Source organism: Cibotium barometz, chromosome 55, assembly GCF_041138505.1.
Source record: "Cibotium barometz isolate CiBa-2024 chromosome 55, ASM4113850v1, whole genome shotgun sequence".
Classification (NCBI taxonomy): domain Eukaryota; kingdom Viridiplantae; phylum Streptophyta; class Polypodiopsida; order Cyatheales; family Cibotiaceae; genus Cibotium; species Cibotium barometz.
In genome coordinates, this window is record NC_141100.1 from 6,393,424 (window position 1) to 6,418,143 (window position 24,720).

A 24,720-nucleotide genomic window follows, 5' to 3' on the forward strand; every position below is an offset into this window, starting at 1 on the left:
TGTTGATCTAAGTTCATTGACACACATTATAACCTTCTTGATATCTAGGTCACAAATAGTGCTACTTGGACAAGTAATGCATTTGCTTGATTAAATTAACCTATTCACTAACCTACCAAGTTCGTTGTACACACATTATGCCGCCTTTTGCCAATTGGTGTCTCTAGATCATTAAGTCGACGTTAAGCCCCCCTCTTTCTCTGTGATTTACACTTAAAATTTCATCACAATCAGAGAAAATTCCTTGCCTTACTTACGATTCTCTATTTGTACGATTAGCACTCTAACGAGGTTCATTTGTCACAAATCTACACTATTTTCTAAGCATCAACTCTCATCAACAGGGTCCAAGATGGCTTCCTCCACAGCAACTGTAGGTAGCTCTATCCAGTTCTGAGGCATAAATTTTGCACAAACTTGGCCAAGCTTTGTGTAACTTGGTTTAATTTTGTAAGAACTTCATGTTTGGTGATGATAGATTTCTTAACAGAAATCGACCAGTTTAATTTTGATGTTTGCTGATGTAGCTAGATTTTATGTGAATGATGTTAAGATATCAAACTGTTGTGAGCTTGAGTGACACCTTTTGTTTCTTACTTCGTGGGAAATAAAAGTCAGAAGGGCAAGCAAAGGCATTCACAAACCCAGCCTGCAAAGGGGTCCCGTCCGGCTCAGCAGGGATCCATTCAGTCCTACTCATATCCTGCAGGCTTCCATTCAATCACAGCAGAACATCCTATAGCTTTCTTACATGTCCTTGCCCTTGCTTTGCCGTGCATTACTGCCATCTATGCCAATTGCACTTGGGGGTTCATCTCCTGTGAATGGTACATCAATCAGCACATTTAAGTAAAATTGCAGATCAGAAACATGTTAGTAGGAAGTTCGATGGCCTACAACATAATGTCATCATGGATGAGCATATGGTGACTGCATGACGAGTGTACAGCAACAGCATGATGATTGTACAACAATCAAACAGTGGCTGGAGGGATATGCCCATGAGGACATCACTGAACACAGGAACAACAATATTTACAGAGATGACATGAAGGTGTTGAATGGCAAAAAAGAAAAAACAAAATAGACCTACATTGATGTCCTTCTATCAGAAGATTATCAAGTGAAAACTTAACACATGGATCATACAAACTCAAAAAGCTGCTGAGCCATAGCTTGATATACCTCAAAAGTAGTAAGCCTAGAACTATACCTTTTCTCCATCATCCCATTCCACAGCAAGCAGGAGAGGCATTGGCGGGATGCTACAGCAAATTATAAGGTTATTGTTTGTGAAAACGGTAAGCTTGGACAGTTTTTATGGCTGGCAAACAACGATGAAGGGACCCCGTCCCTCACCAACATGAAAGGAGTCAACTTTGCGAAAGTTATTACCACTCCTCTACACATGCAATCAAGCTATCTGCCATTTCAAATGTGTGCACTTCATTTTCAGAATAAAATGGTAAACAACTTCTAACCTTGTAAACCACCTGAATGATCAAAGAACGTTGAGACACATAAAACCTAGAGTTAATAATTAAACACTAATGATTCACAACTACCAAGAGAACCCGTAGCTTAATATAATGACAATGTAGTGATAGGGTCTAATAGACCAATATGCCAGTATGAAATGTCTTGGGAATATGCAATCCACAACCATAACATACTCCTAACCATGGGATCCCCCACAACAGAGCAAGCTTTGTTAAGTAACAATGTTTCAATCATAGTCCGTCCATCAGGTTTGATCTCAACAGATTCAACCTTCAAGAGCACAACTTTTCTAGACAACCTTCAGAAACAAGAGTTGCACAGAAGCGATTAGTTCTTAGGTTGCACTTCTGTATTAGATCATTTGCTGCACAACAGAACAACTCCCGTTTGTAAGCAACAACCCTGCATACCACTTCACTCATCTGTGTTTCTTGTTCCTAGCATGGATGGCCATCACAGACTCCCGGCATGGTGTATGATAGCTACAAAAATCTCAAGATCAGACATGGCAGCAATCTGCAATCTCAGTAAACATATGGATACATGATTAAAGGGCCCACTGCCAAGTCAAGCAGTCCAGCTTGTCTGGCAAACACGAATGCAACCTCCAAGAGTTCACATATGAGTTGAAGCCATCTTTCAAGAGACAGAATTGTTGCTTCCAGTACGCTGTTTCCATGACGATACCTAAAGCCTCAAGTCACCACACTAAATCCACTTAACCACGAAAAGTAGTTGAATCAATTTAAGCTGCTTGAATGCTAAAAATGCAGAAGACCTAAAAGCGTGATTAGGAATCATAGAATATGCAAATTGGTGGAGAGATTATGCCCAGCACAGGCCTCATTAGTCTCCATTTGGTAAAGGCTCCTTGAACTTCTTTGCTGAAGCAGCAGAAAAAGGACGATATCAATCCTGCAAGCATGAAACCAAAAAATGCATCAAATCACCCCCCCCCCCCCCCCCCCCCCCCCCCCCCCCCCCCCCCCCCGTATGCACTGACTAATTCAGAGCAAAGTAACCCAGCTGTAACTATGAAAGTAGTGAAACTCACAGTTGACATATTTCTAATGAGAGGCCTCTTGTGGTACAACCTTATTGACTCCTGGATCAACTGAAAGCTGTCTTAGCTCCCGCCTTTGATCTTGCCGAAAGTCACCATAGAAAGGAGGTTTAATGTCCAATATTTGTTAGTCTACGAGCTAATGCTATACAGCAAGTCATTGAGCAATTGGTCTTCAGAGCATTTGGGGCAATCTGAGATCTGCTCACAACGTAGCCCTCCTGTTGAAGGGCATCAATCTAAGAAACAAAGATAGTGGAAAAATGTCTCACCAAAACATAAGCAAGCACTTCTCTCTCTCTCTCTCTCTCTCTCTCTCTCTCTCTCTCTCTCTCTCTCTCCTGTTTGTTTTTCCTTTAAATGTTTTGTTGGCATACAGTTACTCTCACAAGTGCCGCACCGCCCGCCACTTCTGAGCAGCCGCCACCCACCCGCCACCTCTAGCTGCCAGCATCCTCCTCTAAATCCTCAGTAGGAGGATTGGCAGTTGGGCCCTCATACCCCCCACCTTGGAGATTGATTTTTCGAGAAGCTTCTTGAGGATTTTCCTACAGATTGGGGTATTGAGTTCCTTGGACATCTTCGAGATTTGGGATTTGATTCAGACTGTGGATATTGGTACTAGCTTGGTGAGAGACTCTTGTGGGTCATCCTTGTGGTGTGCACGGCATCAAAGATCTTGTGCCCCGACACCGACTTCGAGCCAAATTTCTACATCGGCATATTTGTTTGATATTGTATTCATTGATTGTATTGGTCATGGCTTGGAACAGCCCATGGATTGTTCCTGAATAAATTCCTGAAAGAGGGCGGGGCATGTTCCCCGCTCAATGTGGTGTATTATGCAAGATCCCTATAGCCTTCTTTCTCTCCCCTCTCTATCATTACCTCTTGGACACGTGGTTGAATCTGTCACTGCACGCCCTGCTGGGCTTACACCTACACGACCTGAAAATAGGTAAAATATCCATAGAAAAGGGTGGGCAACCCACATCAAAGGCCCATAAATAGGGGAAAAATGGGTGAAAATATGGGGAACGCTAGAGCAAGGAAATGGCCCCTGTAGACACCAAAAAAGCTGCCAATAAGAGATGATATATGCTAAAACCCCCTCTCAGGTCCTAGGGGTGGCCCAAGACCCAAGGAGGTGCCATGAACATCGATAGCTGACTGAGATAATCCTTTGGTGAATAAGTCTGCAGCATTGTAATATACAGTAGAAAAGAGGAACCCATGACCAAAGTCGTGAGCGCATCTAAGCTCCCCCCCTCGCCTGCATTTTCCCCTTCTCTCCTCCCGTGAGCTTGCCGACTTGTTTTCTGATAGCCGGCTGGCTTCTTATTGTTGTCCGACTCATCATGTACTGGCATATACCACACTTGCAAGTAGAGCTCTCAATCTCGCTAGCGTTCTTTCGCTCTTTTCGGCAAGTTTTGGCCTATTCTGGTCTTCACCCTCAAGAGGGCTCCATGCCGTCATCCCCGACCGAGGCTGCCGTTGCTTGCATTTCCTTTTCCGAAGTGGATCTTCAGATTCTGCCTCACGTGAGGCCTCCACCCTGGTTTGCAAAATTGTTGGTAGCCGCCTTGCACAAGGACAGCTCAGGGATCTTTTACAGGCGAGCCTGTAAAGATCATTGATATTCACTCTTTGGGGCACGGTTACTACCAGGTGGAGTTCGACTCGCCAACGGCATCAGACCGAGTCATGCCGTTGAGCGTCCTTGCACTGTGTACAGCGCAAGCCTTCTTTGCCCGGTGGCAGCACGGCTTTGATCTTGCGTCGGACCCCCTGGCTAGCGTGTCGGGCTTCCCAGTGACAATTTGTTTCCCAGGCCTCACGAAGGAGTACCTTCCTCTTCTCCCAGTGATTGGTGGTGCCATTGGGAGAGTGATCAAGTCCCCCCCCCCATTGCTGCCTCGGCCCTCGCACGGTCAACTGGGATTCCATCCCTCCACATCTATGTAGCCTCATCGGATTCTGTGCCGCATTGTATATCTATTCCTAGCCTCCAGGGCGATCCCATACAGCAGTGCGTGGAGTATTCACGCCTTCCAAGTCAATTCTTCATTTGCAGGCAAATGGGTCACTTAGCCAGCTTGCCCTCATCGACAGTCCAAGAGACCGCCTCCAATGGTTCCTCCTCTTGTTTCTCATTCAGATCCTCGCCAAGGGACAGGGAGAGAGGCAGGCCCTCAGGCGGCAGAGCATCAGGCCCCGACAAAAGAAAAGGGAAAAGGCAAAGACAAAGAGAAAGATGAAGCCAAAGATGTAAAGCCAAAGGGCAAAAGTGGAGTCAAGATTGAAGAAATCAATGTGTCACATGCAGGTGGCAGTGAGGATGAGGTCCTCTTTACGTCTTCACTTGATGCCCATTCACTTCTTACAGGTGGTCATGGTATGCACTCATGGATCATTGATTCAGGTGCCTCCTTTCATGTCACAGGTTGCAAAGACTTGTTTGTCAGGTATACTGCTGGCAATGAAGGAGTGGTTTATTTGGGTGATAACCATGCATGCAAGATTCTTGGCAGAGGTGATGTGAGGCTTGTATTTTCAGATGGTTCACAGCTTATGCTCCATGATGTCAGGCATGTGCCTGAGATCAAGAAGAATCTGCTTTCTACTGGACAGCTTGATGATGCTGATTATGTTACCACATTTGGTAGTGGAAAGTGGAAAATTAGTAAGGGCTCACTGGTTGTTGCCAGAGGCTCTAAGGTGGACACTCTTTATTTCATGCATGCAGGTGTTTGTCACCATGCTAATGTAAATGCAACCGAGTTGCCGGAAATTTCTATGTGGCATAGCCGGTTGGGACACATGAGTGTCAAGGGAATGGAGCAATTGTCTCGTTTGGGTTACTTGCCTTCTCTAAAGTTTTCAAGTTTTCAATTTTGTGAGCATTGTATATATGGTAGGCAACTACAGTGCCCCCACAAGAAAGCTCTTGGACAGAAAGATGCTCAGTTAGAGCTTGTGCATACAGATGTATGTGAGATGCCTCAGCTTTCTTTGGGAGGGGCAAAATACTTTGTGTCTTTTATAGATGATGCCACACGCAAGGTGTGGGTCTATCCTCTTCGTTTGAAGAGTGATACATTCTCAGTGTTCCAGAAGTTTGTTGCTCATGTTGAGAATCAAACTGGCAAGACACTGAAGGCTTTGCGTTCCGACAATGGTGGAGAGTATATGTCCAAACAGTTTCAGGACTTTTGTGATGCTAAAGGCATCAAGAGGGAGCTCTCTACTCCTTATGATCCTCCACAAAATGGGATAGCAGAGAGGATGAACAGGACCATACAGGAGAAGGTCCGTTCTATGTTGTCACATGCTGCATTACCTCATGGTTTTTGGGCTGAAGCTGTTATGACAGCCGTTCACCTTATAAATAGGTCACCGAACACGAGGCTTGGTGGGAAAGTGCCAGAAGAAGTATGGACAGGGAAGCCTCCGTCATACAAGCACTTGAGAGTGTTTGGTTGCGTTGCGTACGTGCACATACGCAGGGAAATGCGCACCAAACTTGATCCCAAGTCTCACAAATGCATATTCCTAGGATATGGTGACAGAGGTGAAATGGGGTATAGACTTTGGGATCCCATGAATAGAAAGATCATACGCAGCAATGATGTCATTTTTGATGAAACATGCATGTATAAGGAGCCTGCAAGGCAACAGGAGCCTGGCAGAGTCATCTTTGATGATGATGGACATCATGGACAACAACCAAGGGCTGTAAATCAGCCATTACAGCAGGAAAACCAGCCCTTAAATGGTGCTGAAAATGGTCCAAATGGACAGCCAGAGATGGCAGAAGATATCCCTATGGATATACCACAGTTAGAGGATATACCGGGCATGATTTTTCAGCCTTATGGCATGGAACAGGAGCCACCAGTGGGTGATATGCAGGCTGGACAGCAACCTGCAAATGATGGTCATTGGGTACGGAGGTCCACTAGACCCTCCAGAGCCCCTGACAGGTTTGTTCCAGGGGTTGACTATTTGATGCTTACTGACTGTGGGAGCCCTCATGTTATAAAGAGGCTTTACAGAGGGCAGACAAGGCTCTTTGGGAGCGTGCCATGAAATCAGAGATGGATTCTCTGCATAAAAATGAAACATGGAAGTTGGTGCATTTGCCTGCAGGCAAGAAGGTTTTGCCATGCAAGTGGGTTTACAGGCTCAAAGTTGCACCAGATGCAAAGCCAAGATACAAAGCCAGGTTAGTGGCTAAGGGCTTTAAGCAGGAATATGGTGTGGACTTTGATGAGATCTTCTCTCCAGTGGTCAAAATGACCACACTTAGAGCTGTGTTGGCTTTGGTTGCGCATGATGATCTGGACTTGATTCAGATGGATGTGAAGACTGCTTTTCTTCACGGTGATCTCCATGAGGAGATATATATGCAGCAGCCAGAGGGTTATGCAGTGAGTGGAAAGAAAAAGCTTGTATGCAAGCTGAAAAGGAGTCTTTATGGGCTCAAACAGGCACCAAGAGAATGGTATCATAAATTTGATACATTCATGAAATCTCAGAAATTCAGGAGAAGTGACATAGATCACTGCTTGTACACCAAGAAAGCTTTGGATGGCAGTCTCTTGATTCTCATTTTGTATGTTGATGATATGTTGATTGCCGGGAAATCTCGTAAAGAGATAATTGCCTTGAAGCAGAGGCTGCATCAAACCTTTGATATGAAGGATTTGGGTGATGCAAATCACATCTTGGGTATGCGGATACTTCGGGACAGAAATCAGCATGTGTTGTATTTGTCTCAGAAGGAATACATTGGCAAAGTCTTGCAGAGGTTCAATATGGACGGGGGGAAGAAAGCTAGTACTCCTTTGCCTCCATATGTGAAACTCAGTGCTATGGACAGCCCACAGTCAGATAGAGACGGGGCTGATATGGCCAAAATTCCGTATGCTTCAGCTTGTGGCAGTCTCATGTATGCCATGGTTGCTACTAGGCCGGACATTGCATTTGCAGTGGGAGTGGTTTCTAGATACATGGCCAACCCTGGCAAGAAGCATTGGGAAGCAGTGAAAGGTGTCGTGAGATACCTGAAGGGCACACAGGATTTGTGCATTTGCTTTGGCAAACAGGATGCATTAGTGCATGGTTACACGGATTCGGATTATGCCGGTCATCCAGATAACCGGAAGTCTACTACCGGTTATGTATTTACATTCACAGGAGGTACTGTGTCATGGATATCCAGGATGCAGAAGTGCATTGCCTTATCTACTACAGAGGCCGAGTATATTGCAGCCACAGAGGCTTGCAAGGAGGCATTATGGCTATCTCGGTTAGTGGTTGATCTGGGCTATACAGGGGATATTCCATTGTTGCATTGTGACAGTCAGAGTGCCATCCAGTTGGCAAAGAACCCTGTCTTTCATGCAAAGACGAAGCATGTGGATGTGAAGTATCACTTCATCAGAGAGGTGATAGAGAACAAGCAAATTCAGCTTGTTAAGATTCATACGGATGACAACCCGGCTGATCTGTTGACGAAGAGTTTGCCTCCGGAGCGGTTTGCTCATTGCAGACACTTGATGGGCATTGGATGAGGCCATTTTCAGCCTTGATATGGTCTTGTATATTATCATGTACATGCTGATTTTTTCTTTTCCTTTCCTTAAGGGCACTTTGCCTTTAAGTGGGAGGTTGTTGGGGTAAAGGCGTTATGCCCACCCTTATAGTGTGTACAAGCCCATAAGTTATAGTACATAGTACACTTAGTACTTTTAATGTACTAAGTGCACTATGTGTACTAGTGCAATATACATGTGTGATAGGGGAGTCACACACTCATGCCTCATGAGTTGACTTATCCCCACAACTCTCTCTCTCTCCCTTGCTTCTCTGTGTATGTCTCCCATGAATGAACTCTAAACCCTAATTCAGTTTTCTCCCCATCATCCAGAACAGATCCTTTTGCACCATTTTAAACATGACTCAGACCGAAGGCAAAGACAGTTCCTCACGAAGTTTCAAGACCGAGGGACCCACGAAGCGGTATGGCTTGACAAAGAGTTTTTCGACGACTATCCGGCGTTATTGACGGATTATTTGGAGGCTATGCAGCTTCCGTCAAGTTAAGCAGAAGGGGATGTCACGTGCATCCCGCACTTGGATGCCACGTAGACATGTCTGTACAGATGCAGGAACTGGGATGGAAAACTGGTCCCATGTGAGCCCAGTCCGGGACAAGTCAGCCAGGGTTCCATTCTAGTCGTCCGAGGTCATGTGTGCATTGTCTTGCACATGAAACAGTGCCAGTCCGCGCTGTGAGTCTCCCTCTGGAATGATGTCAGTGGTTCTATGTATCTGGTATGTTACTGGATGCCAGATCACTGTGTAGACAATTAGGGTTTGCATATAGGAAAGGGGCCAGCCCATAAGGCTACCCCAAGGACAATGTGGGCATGGGGAAGGTGTAGAACCATCTCCATAGGGGCCAGGAAGGCCTTGGCTGTGCCCACCAGCCATGGGATGGCCATGGAGGGGCTGTAGACAGCCCTAGGGCTCCTGGACAAGTGGCCGACTGGTTACACAGCCCCTAGGGGAGTGTAGACCAGGTGTGGGGCGCCAGATCTGAGGTGCATGGTGGCCAGCATTTATTTTAGTCATGCGCAGCATTTTTTAGCATTTAATGCTGTATTTTCTAGTCGTGGAGCATTTTAAGGACAGTCTGCTATAGAACCAGCCGACTGGATGTCCTGAAGGGTATAAATACCAAAGCCACAAATCAGTTCATTTATCTCATAATTCACCAAGTGCTGAAGCTGAACCAAGGGTTAGGATAGCCAAGAACAAGCTAACGCAGAAGGGGTGAAGGATTGAAGGTCAAGGGCAGAGATCCATCTCAGCCAAGAAGGTTCAGTCAGTCTTTTATTTCAGTTTTTTGCATCATTCTAATAAAAGCAAATACACCATTCGTGGTGGGGGCCCTACAAAGGGTATTCGGGACCCAATACTATGTCCTCTTCTCCCTCTCTCTCTCTCTCTATTTTTCTGCATATCTATATTCAGTTTTGTGCGTTAATTTCGTCACGACAAGTGTGCTGTTTTCTGAGCATTGAAGTTACCGACGGTTGGTTTTCAGCCTCCGGAAGTCTCCCACACACATAGTGGAAGGTCAGATTGCGCTCTGGAAAAGGAAGAGGGTTTTCCTGCTACGGCGAGCTTCGACGACGAGAGAGACCGAGAACCTTGGAACCAGAGTGCACCAGGCAGCCCAGCTAGGGCATCAGGCATGAGTGTTACAAAGATGTTCCAACAGATGATGCGAGCAATCGCAGACCAAACGACCAAGTTCGAAGAGCAGAAGGCGCAGATCCTAGCTTTGGAAGAGCGCACCCATTCTCCAACACCGCGTTTTCAATATCCTCCTCCCTCTCCTTCTGTATCCCAAATTCCAGATCCTCTACACACAGACCCTCTCGCAGGGTCACGACCACAGCCGAGTTCTATGCTTGAGTTGCAGATGCATGCATTGGAGATCCGACAACACGAAGACGAAGCCATGTGACACGTGGAGCATGAGCGTTACCTTGCAGTTTTGGACGCCAGATTGACACAAGCAGCGTCCTGGAATCATTTTCCCAAGAAAATGAACTTCAGTAAGTATAATGGTAAACTCAACCCCACAACTCTTTATTCATGGTTGCATCAGTTTGAAGCTTACTTTGCCACAGTTAGAAAGAACGATACTCATAGAGTGATCTTAGTCAGTTGGTACTTGGAAGGTGAGGCCATTCCTTGGTGGACCCAGTGGGCTCATGCCCACACCAAATTAGGTATGGCAGCTTATGTGTGGGACGAGTTTGTCCGCGACCTTAAGCAGCAGTTTCTACCGCCCCATTACCTTGAGCGACTCAAAGACGAGTTCTGGGGAGCGTGTCAGAACGCGCAACCAGTCCTTCAACTTGCCAACAAAATTTGGACTTTATGTTTGCAATTAGGCTTATCAAGAAAGGGCAATTTTTGTATGGTCTTGACACGCAAATCCAGTGGGAGGTGCGTATGTTTAGACCAGCCACCTTCGAAGACGCACTCTCGCTTGCGCAGAGTGCTGAAATGAAGCATAATGGTGGCAAGCCCAAGACTTCCCAGCCGGCTACTCCCAAGACTACCGCCTCGGGGAGAAAAGGCCAGAACCAGACGGGATCTTTCCCAAGACAGAGCACGGGATCTTTCCCAGGACAGAGCACGAGATCTTTCCCTCTGGCTCCAAGAACTCGAACAATGCATGTTTTTCGGGAATTAATTGAAAAGTATGTGTTCATATTTCTGGACGACATACTGGTATTTTCAGCTACGGTTGAGTAGCATGATATTGATGTGGAGAAAGTCCTTAAGTTGCAAGAAAGCAACAAGCTCTACGTCAATGAGAAGAAGTCGGAATTTTATTTATTCCAGGTTCATTACCGATACATAATTAGTGCAGAAGGCATTCAACTTGATCCGGCTAAGATGGCCGATATTATCAATTGGGAAGTACCTTAGATAGCTTATGAGGTCAAATCCTTTGTGGGTCTATGCCAAGCATACTCCACCCACATAGAGAAGTTTTCTGACCTCTCGGCGGATCTCACCGATCTGCTAAAGGGTGTCAAGACAAGAAGGCAACGGATTCGAATGACTCCACGAGCGTTGGAGACATTCAAGAACCTCAAGGTGGCTTTATCACAAGTGCCTTATTTAGCACTTGCCTCGTGGGACAAGCCATTTCAGGTGATCCCCGATGCAAGTAACATTGCAATTGACGGTGTATTACAACAAAATGGTCATCCAGTAGCTTACATGTCTCGTAAGTTACTGCCTACAGAGAAGAATTACTCACTCTACAATCATGAACTCCTTGCAGTTATATAGGCCTTGAAATATACTACAAAACCAGTCTATCTCTCTCTCTTCTCTCATGCATTTTGCATTAAGGTTCCTATAGAGTGCTTAAGGGTTGTGATTAAGGCATGAAGGCTTCCACTATGTCACAAATTTCAACTAATGCAAGCCATTCTTTCAACTTTCCAAAAGCCTGAGACTTTTCTTTAAGAAAAATAAACCCAAATCTTCTTATTGTGATCATCTATCAATGTGAAAAAATAGGAAGAACCATTAAGTGCAATTGTACTCATCTTTCCACAGAGATCAGCATGTGCGAGCGGAAGAGGAGCCTTGGTCCTAAAACTCGCCTCTTATGGAAAGAGTGCTGCTTACCTATCATGCAAGCTTCACATATATCTGGGCTGTCGAAAGTTTGTGGCAAATGCTCAACTAGCTTACCTTTCTGCATCTCTGAAAGAGTCTATATATTGAGATGCCCATATGCCAAAGTTTGTTACAACCCAAATCGACCGACACTGCAAACGCCGAAAGCTCATACAAGTTTCTCCGAATGTCATTTGCAATCACCTTATTACCTCCATCAAGAACATTCTTGTCAAAGTGAACCCACAAGTCACGGTCCATGATGGCCAATACAGAAAGGAGTTTCTCTTCATATTTGGAATCAAAGAACATTTGAAAGATTTTTTGTACAACCTTCTTTAGAGTTTAGACATAAGTGAAATAGTACCTCAACCTTTTATTGGGCACTTTGTATCGTTGCCCACTACTGCCATGATGTCATCTCCCATAGGCTTTAGGGAGGAATACCAATCCTTATTACGACGACTGGTCATGTGCCTACAAGCCCCACTGTCAATGATCCAAGAATCATCATGTACTACAATATTAGCTATCTCGTCACTACACACTTCTTCAATGGTAACAAATAGCTCTATTTCGACACCATGACTAGATTCTTCTTGGTCTTTAGAGTGCCATTCTTGGCATCCGCTTGCTTTTCCCTCTATTCTTTGGGTATGTACCCTTTCTTGCTACAATAAAAGAATTTAACCTTTTTCTTCTGATTTGAAGAGTTAGAATCCTTACCCTTCTTCTTGTGTTATCAGAGAAGGCCTGTCGTCGTGCAACCATTGCAACTCTACATCGTCATCTTCTCATTCCGAAGGAATGAGCTAAACTCCTCAAATGTGAGAGGAGTAGACCTAATACCAATATTCAAAGAGGTAACAAAACTATCATACTTAGGCGGCAACAACCTTAGATAGCATTGAGCGAGATTTAAAGAGAGTACATTCATGCCAAATACAATCATCTGGACACGGAGATCTTTGATTCTAGTGAGAAACACCTCCACCGTTTCACCTTCATTCAACTTCTCTTGTTGAAGCTGATTTTTGAGATTCTATATCCTTGAGAGTTTTGTGGCCTCGTATTGGCTCTGCAACAAAGCCCATGCTTCTGCAGAGCTAAGGGAACATACCAATAATGGTCATAGAAGGAGAGAATAGCCTTAAGGTTGAACTTCTAGAGAGAATAATTGGTGTTATTAAGCTTTCCATCACCACCAATTGGTGGTGGGTGGGATCTTGCGGAAGATGCCATTTCTTTAAGGATTATTGCTAGACAGCATGTTGCATGTGCGGAAGCCTTGCTGTATTGATCCACAGCCCTAAGCTTGATTAAGAACAAGATGCTAAATAAACATGATTAAGACACAAGAGAGAGAAGAAAAAAGAGATAGTAGCTATCATGTTTTCTGTATTAATATGGTACAAAAAGGCTGTTAATGTATGTACACAATTAGGCCCTTGGTCAATCCCAAAGGGGTGACCTCTGGCCCCTTCTACATGATAGTTGATACCTTCTACTTCTTCTAATGCTGAATGAATGAATGTACTTTGCTGAATGTTGACTTTATGCTTATATACTAGACTGAGGTGCTAGTCAGCCACCATATGCCACTGCGCTTTATTTAATGCTTGCCCATACTACTAGTCCATTGCCTAATGCTGCCCCGCCTGCAGCCTTGACTCCCTTGAAGACTGCCAACTACTATAATACAGCCCTTACTGGCTACTGAGACTAGTCATCCGAACCCCTGCATGATGATGATAATGATGGTAGTGTTGATTATGATGCTGATGATACACTAATGATGCTACTACTAATAGTAATGCTTCTACTGCTAATGATGCTCTAAATATTGTCCTAACTATTGTTCTAATCAACGATCCTATTGTTCATGTTGAGGATTAGCCATAGCACGGGCGTGCACGTAACATGCCCTCCTGCTAAACTTGATGACAGGGTGGACACTCTATCATCCTTCCTCCCTGGACTTCTAACTTTGACCTGCTACTTCTAACTCTGACTTTGACATTAATATTTTTGTCTGACCACCTTCCACTTCTAATCTCCACTTCCAAGTCTTGTTGAAGAACTAAGCATATGTTCCACTATCGTCCCCATGCCTGCTATCCCTTACCATTAACATAGCGGTGGGTCACCTGCTCCCGGAACTGATCATGCCTCATGCTAGGCCTTTGGAACTAGAGAGCTTAAAGATGTACTAGTTCTAAGTACATACTCTTGGGGAATGCTTTCCTCTAGCTTCGCTCACTCCATCTGCTACCCTACTGCATTCTTCTACTGGATACGTGCACCTTTCTTGGGACTTATGCATAGTGGCTAAGCCTGAATGCTCTGATACCAATGTTGCATGCACGGAAGCCTTTGTTGTACTGATCCACAACCCTAAGCCTGATTAAGAACAAGATGCTGATTAAACATGATTAAGACAGAGGAGAGAGAAGAAGAGAGCTAGATGGTGTCAAGTTTTCTGTATTAATATGGTACAAAAAGATTAGGCCCTTCGTCAGTCCCAAAGGGGTGACCTCTGGCCCCTTCTACATGATAGTTGATGACTTCTACTTCTTCTAATGCTGAATGAATGAATGTACTTTGCTGAATGTTGACTTTATGCAAATATACCAGGCTGAGGTGCTGGTTGGCCAACATATGCTGCTGTCGGCCAGCTCTTGGACAAATATTCATGAATAAAATCCTATAAATGCTGCGCTTTATTTAATGCTTGCCCACACTGCTGGTCCATTGCCTGATGCTGCCCCACCTACTGCCTGGAGTCTGGACTCCCTTGAAATCTGCCGACTGCTGTAATACAGCCCTTACTGGCTGCTATTTGGTCATCCAGACCCCTCCATGATGATGATGATGATTACTGCTGATGCTAATGATATCGATGATGCTAATGATATCAATGATGCTACTGCTGATGGTAATGCTTCTACTACTAATGATGCTCAAAATACTGTCCTAACTGCTGTCTAATCAGGGATTCTACTGTTCATGCTGAGGATTAGCCATGGCACGGTCGTGCACGTGACAACATTTTTGTGCTGAGCCCGAGCTCCAATATCATGTAAGAGGATACAACGTGCGGTGTATACAAGAGAACACTCATAAGAAGTAGAATCTTTCACAGTACAAAACTTTAAAACTCAAATTGCACAACAATAGAGATAGAGAAGTATGTTGCATTACTGAAGTGATACAATAGATGGCAAAGCCCCACGCCCATGTGCTCCTATGAAGGGAGCTTCCATGGCTGACTTGGAATTGCTAAGATGGAAACTGTATGGTAGTAGAACCTAGGGAGTAAACTCACAATGATGACGGATGAACTGTGTGGAGAAGGCGTTGGCCGTGCATCTATATAGGCCTGCATCATAGTTTCCACGAGTTTCGGAAACGGGGGTGCGGAGCACGGCGGGAAACGGAGTTTCGGAGTTTCGGCCTTCGGGAAGAAACGGAGAAACGGAGTTTCGGTTTTAGGGTTTAATACATACATATATGATTAAAAAAAACATTACAAAAGCTTGAAAAATACATCTTTGCTCAAGTTCAATGTCAGACTCAAATGATAGATCAAAATGTTAGATGGCAAAGGTGGAGGCCCCAAGTAGAGAGGTAGAGGGCGTGGTAGAGGGCTGATGTGGAGGTAGAGGAGTAGAGGGCAAGGTAGATGGGTAGAGCAGCTCCAAACAGGCGGCGGAAAGAAGGCGCAAAATGCCGGCGAAAGAGAGCACGCGGGTTTCTAAACCCTGGAAAAAATAAAACTTGGAAACGCCGTTTCCGTTTCTGGAAACGTTTCCGAAACGTGGAAAACGTTTCCACGTTTCGGTCGTCCAGAAACGCCGTTTCTGGAAACTATGGCCTGCATACACGGGGCGGCCATGACATGACCGCTTAGATCCACGGTCATAGTCAGTGCCACCACCTATGGTGTAGACTCAGCCATCTTGGGCCCCATTCGGCCCTGCAATGTCAAGCCATAGTGTCCAAGAGTAAATTCTACCTACTCCATGTGTGGACCATTATGAGACAACAGTCAAGTGTAGCATGTAATCTATTTGACAATGTACCAAATCTAATCCAAGCCATCTCTAAACCATCTGGCCTCCTAGGCCACTTTCCCGTGTGAATACAAGGATGCTAGGCACCCCCCAACTGCTCAACCATGGCTACTCCTCATAATGAGGGCCGTACACACATGAGCTAGTCGGTGCCTAAACAATACAATATTGAGAGTGGAGCATTGATATCCAAAAAGCGCATTCTCACCATATCCACCTCCGATCCGAGCACCCCTGCACTGCTGTAGCTTCGGTTGCAACACGGCAGGCGAGGCCTTACTTTACGAGGATGAGGACGCAACCTTGCTCTGAGTCTCACTCACATGCGCATCTCTATGATGACTGTAACGGCAGCTCCGATACTGCCTTGGACTCCAGAGTCACACACTAGCTCACGATGGGAGACCAGCAGCAGCATCGCAGCTTGGCACATTGGGTGAACCCGATGCAGCGAGGCCATCAACAGCTTGATTGCAACCCCCCCCCCCCCCCCCCCAAAAAAAAAAACAAACACCAAAAAGAAAAAAAATCAGAGCTCATCCGTTCCATTTGGGTGGATCTCATACATACCCTCGGGACCGTTTTGAGCTCTTGACCGGTGATTCAGAGCACATGCAGCAGCAGTGTGAGGCTTTCTTCCGTGCCTGTACCCTTCCTATCCAGGGAGAACAGTGGAGCTACTTGGCACTACAGGCATTAGAGTGGCTTTTCCCTCCACCTCCAATTGTAGCCTCCCTCCCATAGGGCAGCCAGCCAAGGAGGAACCCCCTTCCTTCCTTATATGTATATTTGGACTGCTTTTTGGTAGTGTTGCATTCAGCCGTACTGCTGGTTTTTCTTTATAACTAATAGAAGGATCTTTATTTGGATAAAAAGAGGGGGAGGGCTATTTATAGGCATATGGGGTGCCCGACTGCCAGATCTCTCTGCTGGTCATTGGCAGCTGTCCGACACCCACCTGCAGCTGTCTTGAGCCCTGAATGCTGCTGGGCAACCTGTCCCTGATGGAAGCTGCTAATCCTGATGGTACAGTGGTGTGTCACATCCTCAAAGGTCAAGGAGTCTACCCATTGAGGTCCTTGGATTGCAAAGGCTGGCTAAATACATAATTAAGCTCCAACATGCATCATCAGTTGAATTGCCAAAGCTTGCATGAAAAGCCAGCTATGAGGTCAAGTAGACACACAAACTTGGAGAGGATGATGGATAACAGCGATGCATAAGCTGCTTTCAAGCAATTGAGATTCGAGAGCTCATGGCCATACTATAAAGCTGCTAACAAAGGTAATCCACTGGGTTTGGCCAAATCAAGAAGCTGCCATAATCTCTCCCCCATTGCAACCTATCACCAGGAATTAAACGATTCAAAAGACGAGTTTCCACCACCCCCTTTGACTCTGGACCGAAAACAGACTGGATGGCGAGAACCTGTCAGAAAGGCAATGATTGCTTAAAAATAAATTACTTACACATTTGCACAATATACAATTAATCTTTTTCCAAAAACCAAAACTTAACTACTCTAAGCTTACATTCCGTAAAACCTGAACAAGTGCCTCCCGACGTGGGGTTGGAATCTTCCCCCGCTTGGCAATCTGCAAAAGATCTCCACATCGCTTTAATTAGTCTATGTAGAAAAAAGGTGTAAAGTAGAAACTACCTGGTGTGCCCAGATAAAATATTATGCAAGAACCTGGTCAGAAAGATGATTAAAAAAACTTGAGAGCAAGAGAAAGCGAGAGAGAGAGAGAGAGAGAGAGAGAGAGAGAGACCTCATCCAGATAAATATATCCAAAAGGAAGCTCAGGGTGACTCTCTTCCAACATCAAATTCAACAGCTCCAACAACTTCTCCTGTTTAAGCTTCGTTCTTCCACCTCTACTAGACCTGCTCACACTCTCATCCTCGGTTACATTCAGTATCCAACCCCACTCCTTGGCTAGGGCCATCATTTCTTGAATGTCCTTGGAATTATGGAGAGGTCCTGTCCAAAGTGGACCTGACATCTTTATTGAATCAGACACCTACAATATGGAAGGTTAGCGTTAGTTGGATGCACCATGTTTTGAGCACAATAATACATCTGATTGGCTGACGCACCTTCTCCGAACATGGACAAGAAGTTGTTCCAAGACTTTCCCAATCCACGGCATTGGAATCTCCACATTTACCACAGTAGTATATGAAGCGATAGTGCCTATAAGTTTAAGTTCACTAGATATGTTCAGACTTGTCTAATATGTAGACCATTGACATAATCCCACTTACTGCTGATCACAAACAAACACAACATAAAATTGTGAGGAATACTTGATTTTGCCGGGCTTGCCTGCACTCGCGCGAAGTAAAACCCGGAACACGGGTCCATGGGCAGCATAAACAGAAAAAACAGGTGAAACGATCATCTTGCGAAGTGCAGCTTCCTTAACCACTGCCCCGATGAGCATCCTTAGACCCAGCTCATTTGCATACGGCATGGGCTTTATGAAGGCTCCATATGATGCCAAAGAACTGCAAAAAAAAACATACATCAGATTCTGCTGATCAGCTAGCACCCAAAGTGCCGAAGAAAGTGTTGAGAAATGGTGTAGGCAGGGCATCACTTGCTCTAACATACAGTAGAAGGGACGTGCTTGCTCTTACTTATGAGGTCTGTGACCACCAGAAGAGAAACCATCTGTGCATGTCAGGTAGAGAAGCCCACCAAATCGGATAGCGGAGAGCGCAGCTCCTATGAATAATGAATCGCTCCCAAAGGAATCTACATCGATAAGGTCAAAGAAATCCATGTTCAAATGGTATCTCATGAGCAATCTAGTTGCTTCTTCGTGGCTTACTTGCCATTTTATTCCGATCTGAGAAGTGCCCACTTCGACTTCACTCGTAGTTTCTGCTGGTCCACACGAAAGACCTGCAACATCTTCACTGCTTTCAGCATCATAGGACCCAATTTTGACAAATATAGAGCCCCTGCTACTAAACTAAGGTTCTAGCCTCACCAGTAACATCAGTGCTAGTAGGGCCTTGAGCAGCAGACGATCCAAGTTCAACAAACTCTGTTGCATGTGTTCCGTTGCCATTAGGGTTTCCAACTAACCTGCTGCCGTTTGAGTATCCTGCTTCGCTGCTTGTTTTAGAGTTTCCTCTGCTGCTAATGGTATGGTTAGGGTTTCCTGTGCTGGTAATGGTAGGGTTAGGGATACTTGTGCTGGTAATGGTAGGGTTAGAGTCTCCTGTGCTGCTAATGGTAGATATAGGGTTTCCTGTGTTGCTGATGTTAGCTTCGCTGCAACTGTTAGGGTTTTCTGTGCTGCTTCGAGATGCGGCAGATCCGAAAACATGCTCAGACGGAGGGCAATGGACACCATGGTGAGGCGCATAGCGGCTGAGGTTCTCCACCATGGTGGTGTGGAGGCCGGGGTTGCAGTCGTTTGCGAGAACGAAGTCGGCTTGCGACTGGGCGAGGTAGCGGAGGGCTCTGACGCCGCAGCCGGACATGGCGTCCAGCACGCGTAGCTGTCCTTGCGAGCGCTTGTAAAGAGCGGCGGCCAGTACGGCGAGGTCGCGCCCCAGGGAGCTCTGCGCCCTGTAGAAAGAAGGGCCAGTCGAAAAGACGACGCCGCGCTCCGATGCCAGACCTGAAGAGGAGGAGGAGATAGAAGCCTCTGCATCGGACTCCGATACTTCGGATCCTAGCCCTAGCTCGCACACCAGCGCCCCCTTGCCCTTGAGCCTGTGCTTGGCAGCTATGGCGCAGGAGCTACTCTTCGCATTATCTATGAAAAAGGAACACGCAGGTGAAGGTGACGATGGTGCCGAGAGAAACGGCGATGGAGGAAGCACGCCAACCATCTCCACTGTAAAGCCTTCCTACGTAATCAGCATGAGTGTTTCTTTGCTGCATTACATATTTCAATTTTTATTTTGCTAACCCTTATCATAAATAAGAAGATGAGTAGCCTCAATGGTAGGGGTTGGGCACAATTTCACTCAAATGCTCAAGGAGAGCTCCTCCACAAATTGGAATGTGAATATTTTCCCTTTTCATGAGGGCTAAACATCTCCCTAGTGTCTTCTCATCAATCTCATAACAACCTTACCATCCAATGCCAATGTCCCGCCAAAGCTTACCATTTGGAACACGAATGATCGGTATCGTAACATCAATGATCGCAACTTGACTTACATCACCAAGTCGCAAACAACTTATGTAGCGTCTTCACTCTAGTTAGCAAAACTACTAGTTTTTGGATTCATCCCAAGATGATATAGGTTTGACATAGGCCTAAATCCACTCCAATTCAATAGGTCATCCAATCTCTCTCGTAGATTTCATCATCATCATCATCATCTCTCTCTCTCTCTCTCTCTCTCTCTCTCTCTCTCTCTCTCTCTCTCTCTCTCTCTCTCTCTCAAAACTTGAAAAATTTTGTAAATGACCAAAATGGTAATTAGAATCATAAATAACCATTATACACAAAAAAAAAATACATTTGAAAACTATACGAAAATGTGGTGCCCAAAATGTTTTACATACAAAACTCCCCACCATAAGCTATGTAGTGGTCACCAAAAAATCTCATGAATATAATAGACTATACTAAAATGTGGTAAACAAACCAAAACATTTCACATACAAAGGTCATCATAACCTATATAAGAACCACTAAAAAAACTCATATACAACGACCCTAAACTAGAAGATATAATATATCTAAGTAGAATAAGATGGTGCCATAGAATCTTGGTGTGTTATAGACGTAGAGGCTCCTTCATCAAAAAGGTGACATCTACGGGTTGTCCTGCGTATCCTATAAGATGACGCCTATACTTAAAACTACCAACTCTATTCTCAAATTGACATGTACCTAGGTAATACTTAAAAACCATTAAAAACTTTGGATTTTTGAGATTAAAGAGCTTTACAATTATACAATCATAGTATTTAACATACTGTGGTCAATAGACGATGTACTTTTATGGATAGGCGTATGGGTAGGCCTTAAAAAGCTATACATATAGGCATCATTATGACCATGCTCAATAGCTTGCCCATCAGTAGGCTCTCGAAGCCTAAGTAAGACACAGTGTTACAATTTGGACTACAAGGGCCTGCAACCCTATAAAGATCTACTTTATAAAACCCAAGAGAAATGTATTCTCCATCGAAGAACAAATCACGTATAGAGAGTTTCAATATAAACATATCTACATCAGTAATGAACCTATTACAAAAAGAGGATATGTTTATATGTTTCAATATAAACATATCTACATCAGTAATGAACCTATTACAAAAAGAGGATTCCCTATGCTCACTTATGCATGAACCAAACAAATCACGTATAGAGAGTTTCAATATAAACATATCTCCATCAGTAATGAACCTATTACAAAAAGAGGATATGTTTATATGTTTCAATATAAACATATCTACATCAGTAATGAACCTATTACAAAAAGAGGATTCCCTATGCTCACTTATGCATGAACCAAACAACACCCTCTTCTTCACAAATAATAATTAGCAACAAAAGATTAGAATATATACCGACAAAGACTTACCATCTAGAGGAGGTCAACCAATAACAAAGCACACACAAGAGCTCTCCACCATCAAAAGGGATCTACACTTAGGTAGATAACTTTAGTATTATTATTAAAAACACACATACTTAGCACCAACACATTTGTGTACCTTCAACTTAAGCAACAAAGCCGGTGACAAACGTAAAAGATCCTCTCATCCTAATCCTATTTAAAGTCCATAATTATCAATGTACATGTAGAGGCTAAAATAGTGTAAGGTTCCCCCCTTCTAAAATAGGGGAAACACTTAAGATAGTCCACTAAGTCTTAACTTGGAGAAAATTTCCTATTCATCGACACCTTGACCATGTAGAGATTCAAGGATACGATTCATAGGTAAGACCTAGTCCTATCCCGCAGGGGGAGCGTGATCTTCTAAAAATCAAATCACCTATAAGGTAATTGATCACAAATTGGGTAACTACTGTTGGGTGGAGTGGACAACGGAAGCAATGGAGGCAAGAGCAAGGAAGGAAGCGAGTTGCTATAGATGTATTGCTCAAGTGATGAAGAGTACAAAAGATACACCTAATATGATGAACCCCTAACTGGGTGTCATACATGTACTAGGTGTCCCAATTGGAACTAGTACTAAATGTACCATAGGTCCTAACTGATAATATCTAGGCCTACAAGGCACATACCAAGGAATGAGTGATACCTATGGATAGCCCATAGAGTGGCCTACAAACCCCCTCGACGGTATGGGCTAAAGTATCCTGGAAACGTCTCAAGATACCTGAAGACTAAAGGTTATGGTTGCACAAATTCGTCCAATATGGATATAGCAACCTATTTGACTGTACAGAGTAGCAGATCACGTAACAAATGGTACCAAGTGTAAAGCTTGTCGAAAAGCCTCAAACTTTGGTCGCGGGAGAGCCTTCGTGAAGAGATCTGCCAAGTTGTCTTCAGTGGGAATGTAAGACAACTGAATGTCACCATCTGACCATCGCTCTCTGACATAGTGGTAATGAACCTCAATGTGTTTCTTGCGAGCATGAAACACAGGATTTCGTGCAATAGCCAAAGCACTATGACTGTCAGTATGAATGACTTTAAGAGTAGTCTGACCAACTAGAAGATCTGCAAGTAGTTTCCGTAGCCAAACACACTCTACTGTAGCTGTGAAAGCTGCCCCCTGTACTCAGCCTCACAACTAGATGTGGCAACTGTCGCTTGGTTCTTGCTGAACCAAGAGATGCATGAAGAGCCAAGCATGAAACAATTGCCACTATGGGATCGGCATGTATCATAGCAACCAGCCCAATCACTATCAGTGAACCCATGCATGATAAGTGAAGAATCAGCTTTGTAAAAAAGGCCCAAGTGTTGTGTGCCTTTGATATATCTGAAGACACGTTTCACTGCATGCCAATGGTGATGAGTGGGACTGTGCATAAACCTGCTCAACTGGGAGACCACGTACTACAAGTCTAGCCGAGTATGACACAAGTAAAGTAAACAACGTACTACAAGTCCCCGGCCGAGTATGACACAAGTAAAGTAAACAACCAACTGCCTGCTGTGCTGCTGATAAGAGGTAGCATCACAAGGTCCACTAGTATCTTCAGCAGAGAAACGAAAACCAGTCTCTAATGGGGTGGAGACGGGTTTGCAGTCCTCAAACTGAAATCTCTGTAAGAGCTGCCCAATTTACTTGGATTGTGACATAATAATCCCCAATGTACTTGAAGCATGTGAACACCTCTGACTTGGACTTCAATGCAAATATCCAAGTGTACCTGGTAAAGTCATCAATGAAGGTGACAAAGTAGTAGAAGCCACCAATAGATATGGTCTTCATGGGACCACACACATCACTGTGAACAAGAAATAACTTGCGAGATGCCCCAACTCTGCCATCTTTGGGGAGAGCAAAGCGGTGCATCTTGCCAAGTAGGCAAGCTTCACAGATATGTTTCTTAGTAGGCATGCGCATCTGTGGCATATCTTCAACCATTTGTGGCAACCCTACCAAGGCATTAAGATTGAGGTGACCAAATCTCTCATGCCATAAATATGTGTCAAGGAGTACATCTGCATCCACAGCATGGGCATCATGGGCTGAACTGTCACTACATCTATCATACGCATCCAGGCTATACAAGCCCCCCTGAAGAGTACCAGTCAAAACAATAGCATCGGCATGACTCAAGTCATAGACTGCACACCTATGCCCATCAAAAACAATCTTATGTCCACAAGTAGCAAAAGCTGAAATGGAAATAAGATTTTTGCGTATGCCTGGCACATACAAAACATTCTCCAGAGTGACAACATTGCCTGCAACTGAAGTGACTGCAACCTGCCCAACACCATTAACCATATAGGATGCATTGTTGGCACATGTCATAGAACCCCCCTTTGGGGCATCAGCAAGGGAAGTGAACAATGTCCTGCAGGAAGTGATGTGCTTAGAAGCACCACTATCAAAGACCACGTGGAAGCTGAAACTGACATGCAAGCATCACCTGCATCATGTACAAAAGGATCATAATGGCATTGGACTATGAAACTCCAAGACTGTTCCGTGGCAAAATGAGCATGCTCATTAGGAGTGGCATCATTGCCAGAGGCAGTGGAGACCGCAAGTCCTTTTTCTTTCTTCTTCTTCTCAGAAGCAATCCTTTTCCTGCATTCAGCTATATCATGGCCTGCAACCCTACAGTAATTACACCTCTTCTTCTTCTTTTGATCACCCTGGGATGATGAAGAAGAAGACTGATTTGCTGTATTTTTAGGGGCAGATTTCTGAAATTTTCCCTTATTCCTATCATTGGCTGCAAATGCTTGATCAGAACGCATACTGGCATTTCTGTTAGAGCGACTCTGCTCCTCCTGCAATAGAAGTGCAACCAACTGATCAAAGGAATAGTAGTTGGCATTGCCCATGGCAACCAACCTCAAGGTAGTAGCAAAACCTTGGTAAGAGTTAGGCAATCCATCCAATGTGCCGCATACAAGCTGAGAATCAGGAATATCCTCATCAATGTTGGCCAATTGCTCTTTCAAATCTTTGATAGCTGTCAAATAGGCATCCATGCTATCACCCTCATTCATATGTTGATCCTTTAACTGCTTGCGAAGATAGGCAACACGGGCCTCGTTGCGTACCTAATACAAAGAGGCAAGCTTATCCCAAGACTCCCTAGCAGTAACGCATGATCTGATATGAGGTACAATACTCTTCTTAACAGAAAGAGCAATTAATACCTGTGCCTTAGCATCACGGCCATCCTACTGAATCATCTCCTGACTAGGAGGTAC

The 24,720-nt window shown here is 44.6% G+C and overlaps 1 protein-coding gene across 8 annotated transcripts; it reads right to left on the reverse strand.

The window, feature by feature from the left end:
- Positions 1–1,562: 1,562 nt before the first annotated feature.
- On the reverse strand, positions 1,563–19,774 carry LOC147607301 (N2,N2-dimethylguanosine tRNA methyltransferase). Of its 8 annotated transcripts, none has more exons than XR_015264665.1 (9): positions 18,861–19,774; positions 18,505–18,772; positions 18,172–18,372; positions 17,962–18,058; positions 17,634–17,885; positions 17,394–17,456; positions 2,555–2,802; positions 1,911–2,415; positions 1,563–1,798 (listed from the first exon to the last, which is right to left on the reverse strand). XR_015264665.1 is itself a non-coding variant. In XM_086790237.1 (8 exons), the coding sequence occupies exons 1-7, from the start codon at positions 19,711–19,713 to the stop codon at positions 2,674–2,676; spliced, it is 1,863 nt and encodes a 620-aa protein (XP_086646363.1). In that variant the 5' UTR covers positions 19,714–19,774; the 3' UTR covers positions 1,828–1,982; positions 2,638–2,673. The 8 variants fall into 8 exon arrangements, 1 of the variants encoding a protein (XP_086646363.1); XR_015264670.1 differs by having other exon boundaries at positions 2,595–2,784; positions 18,861–19,773; XR_015264669.1 differs by having other exon boundaries at positions 2,555–2,784; positions 18,861–19,773.
- Between the last annotated feature and the right edge of the window lie 4,946 nt (positions 19,775–24,720).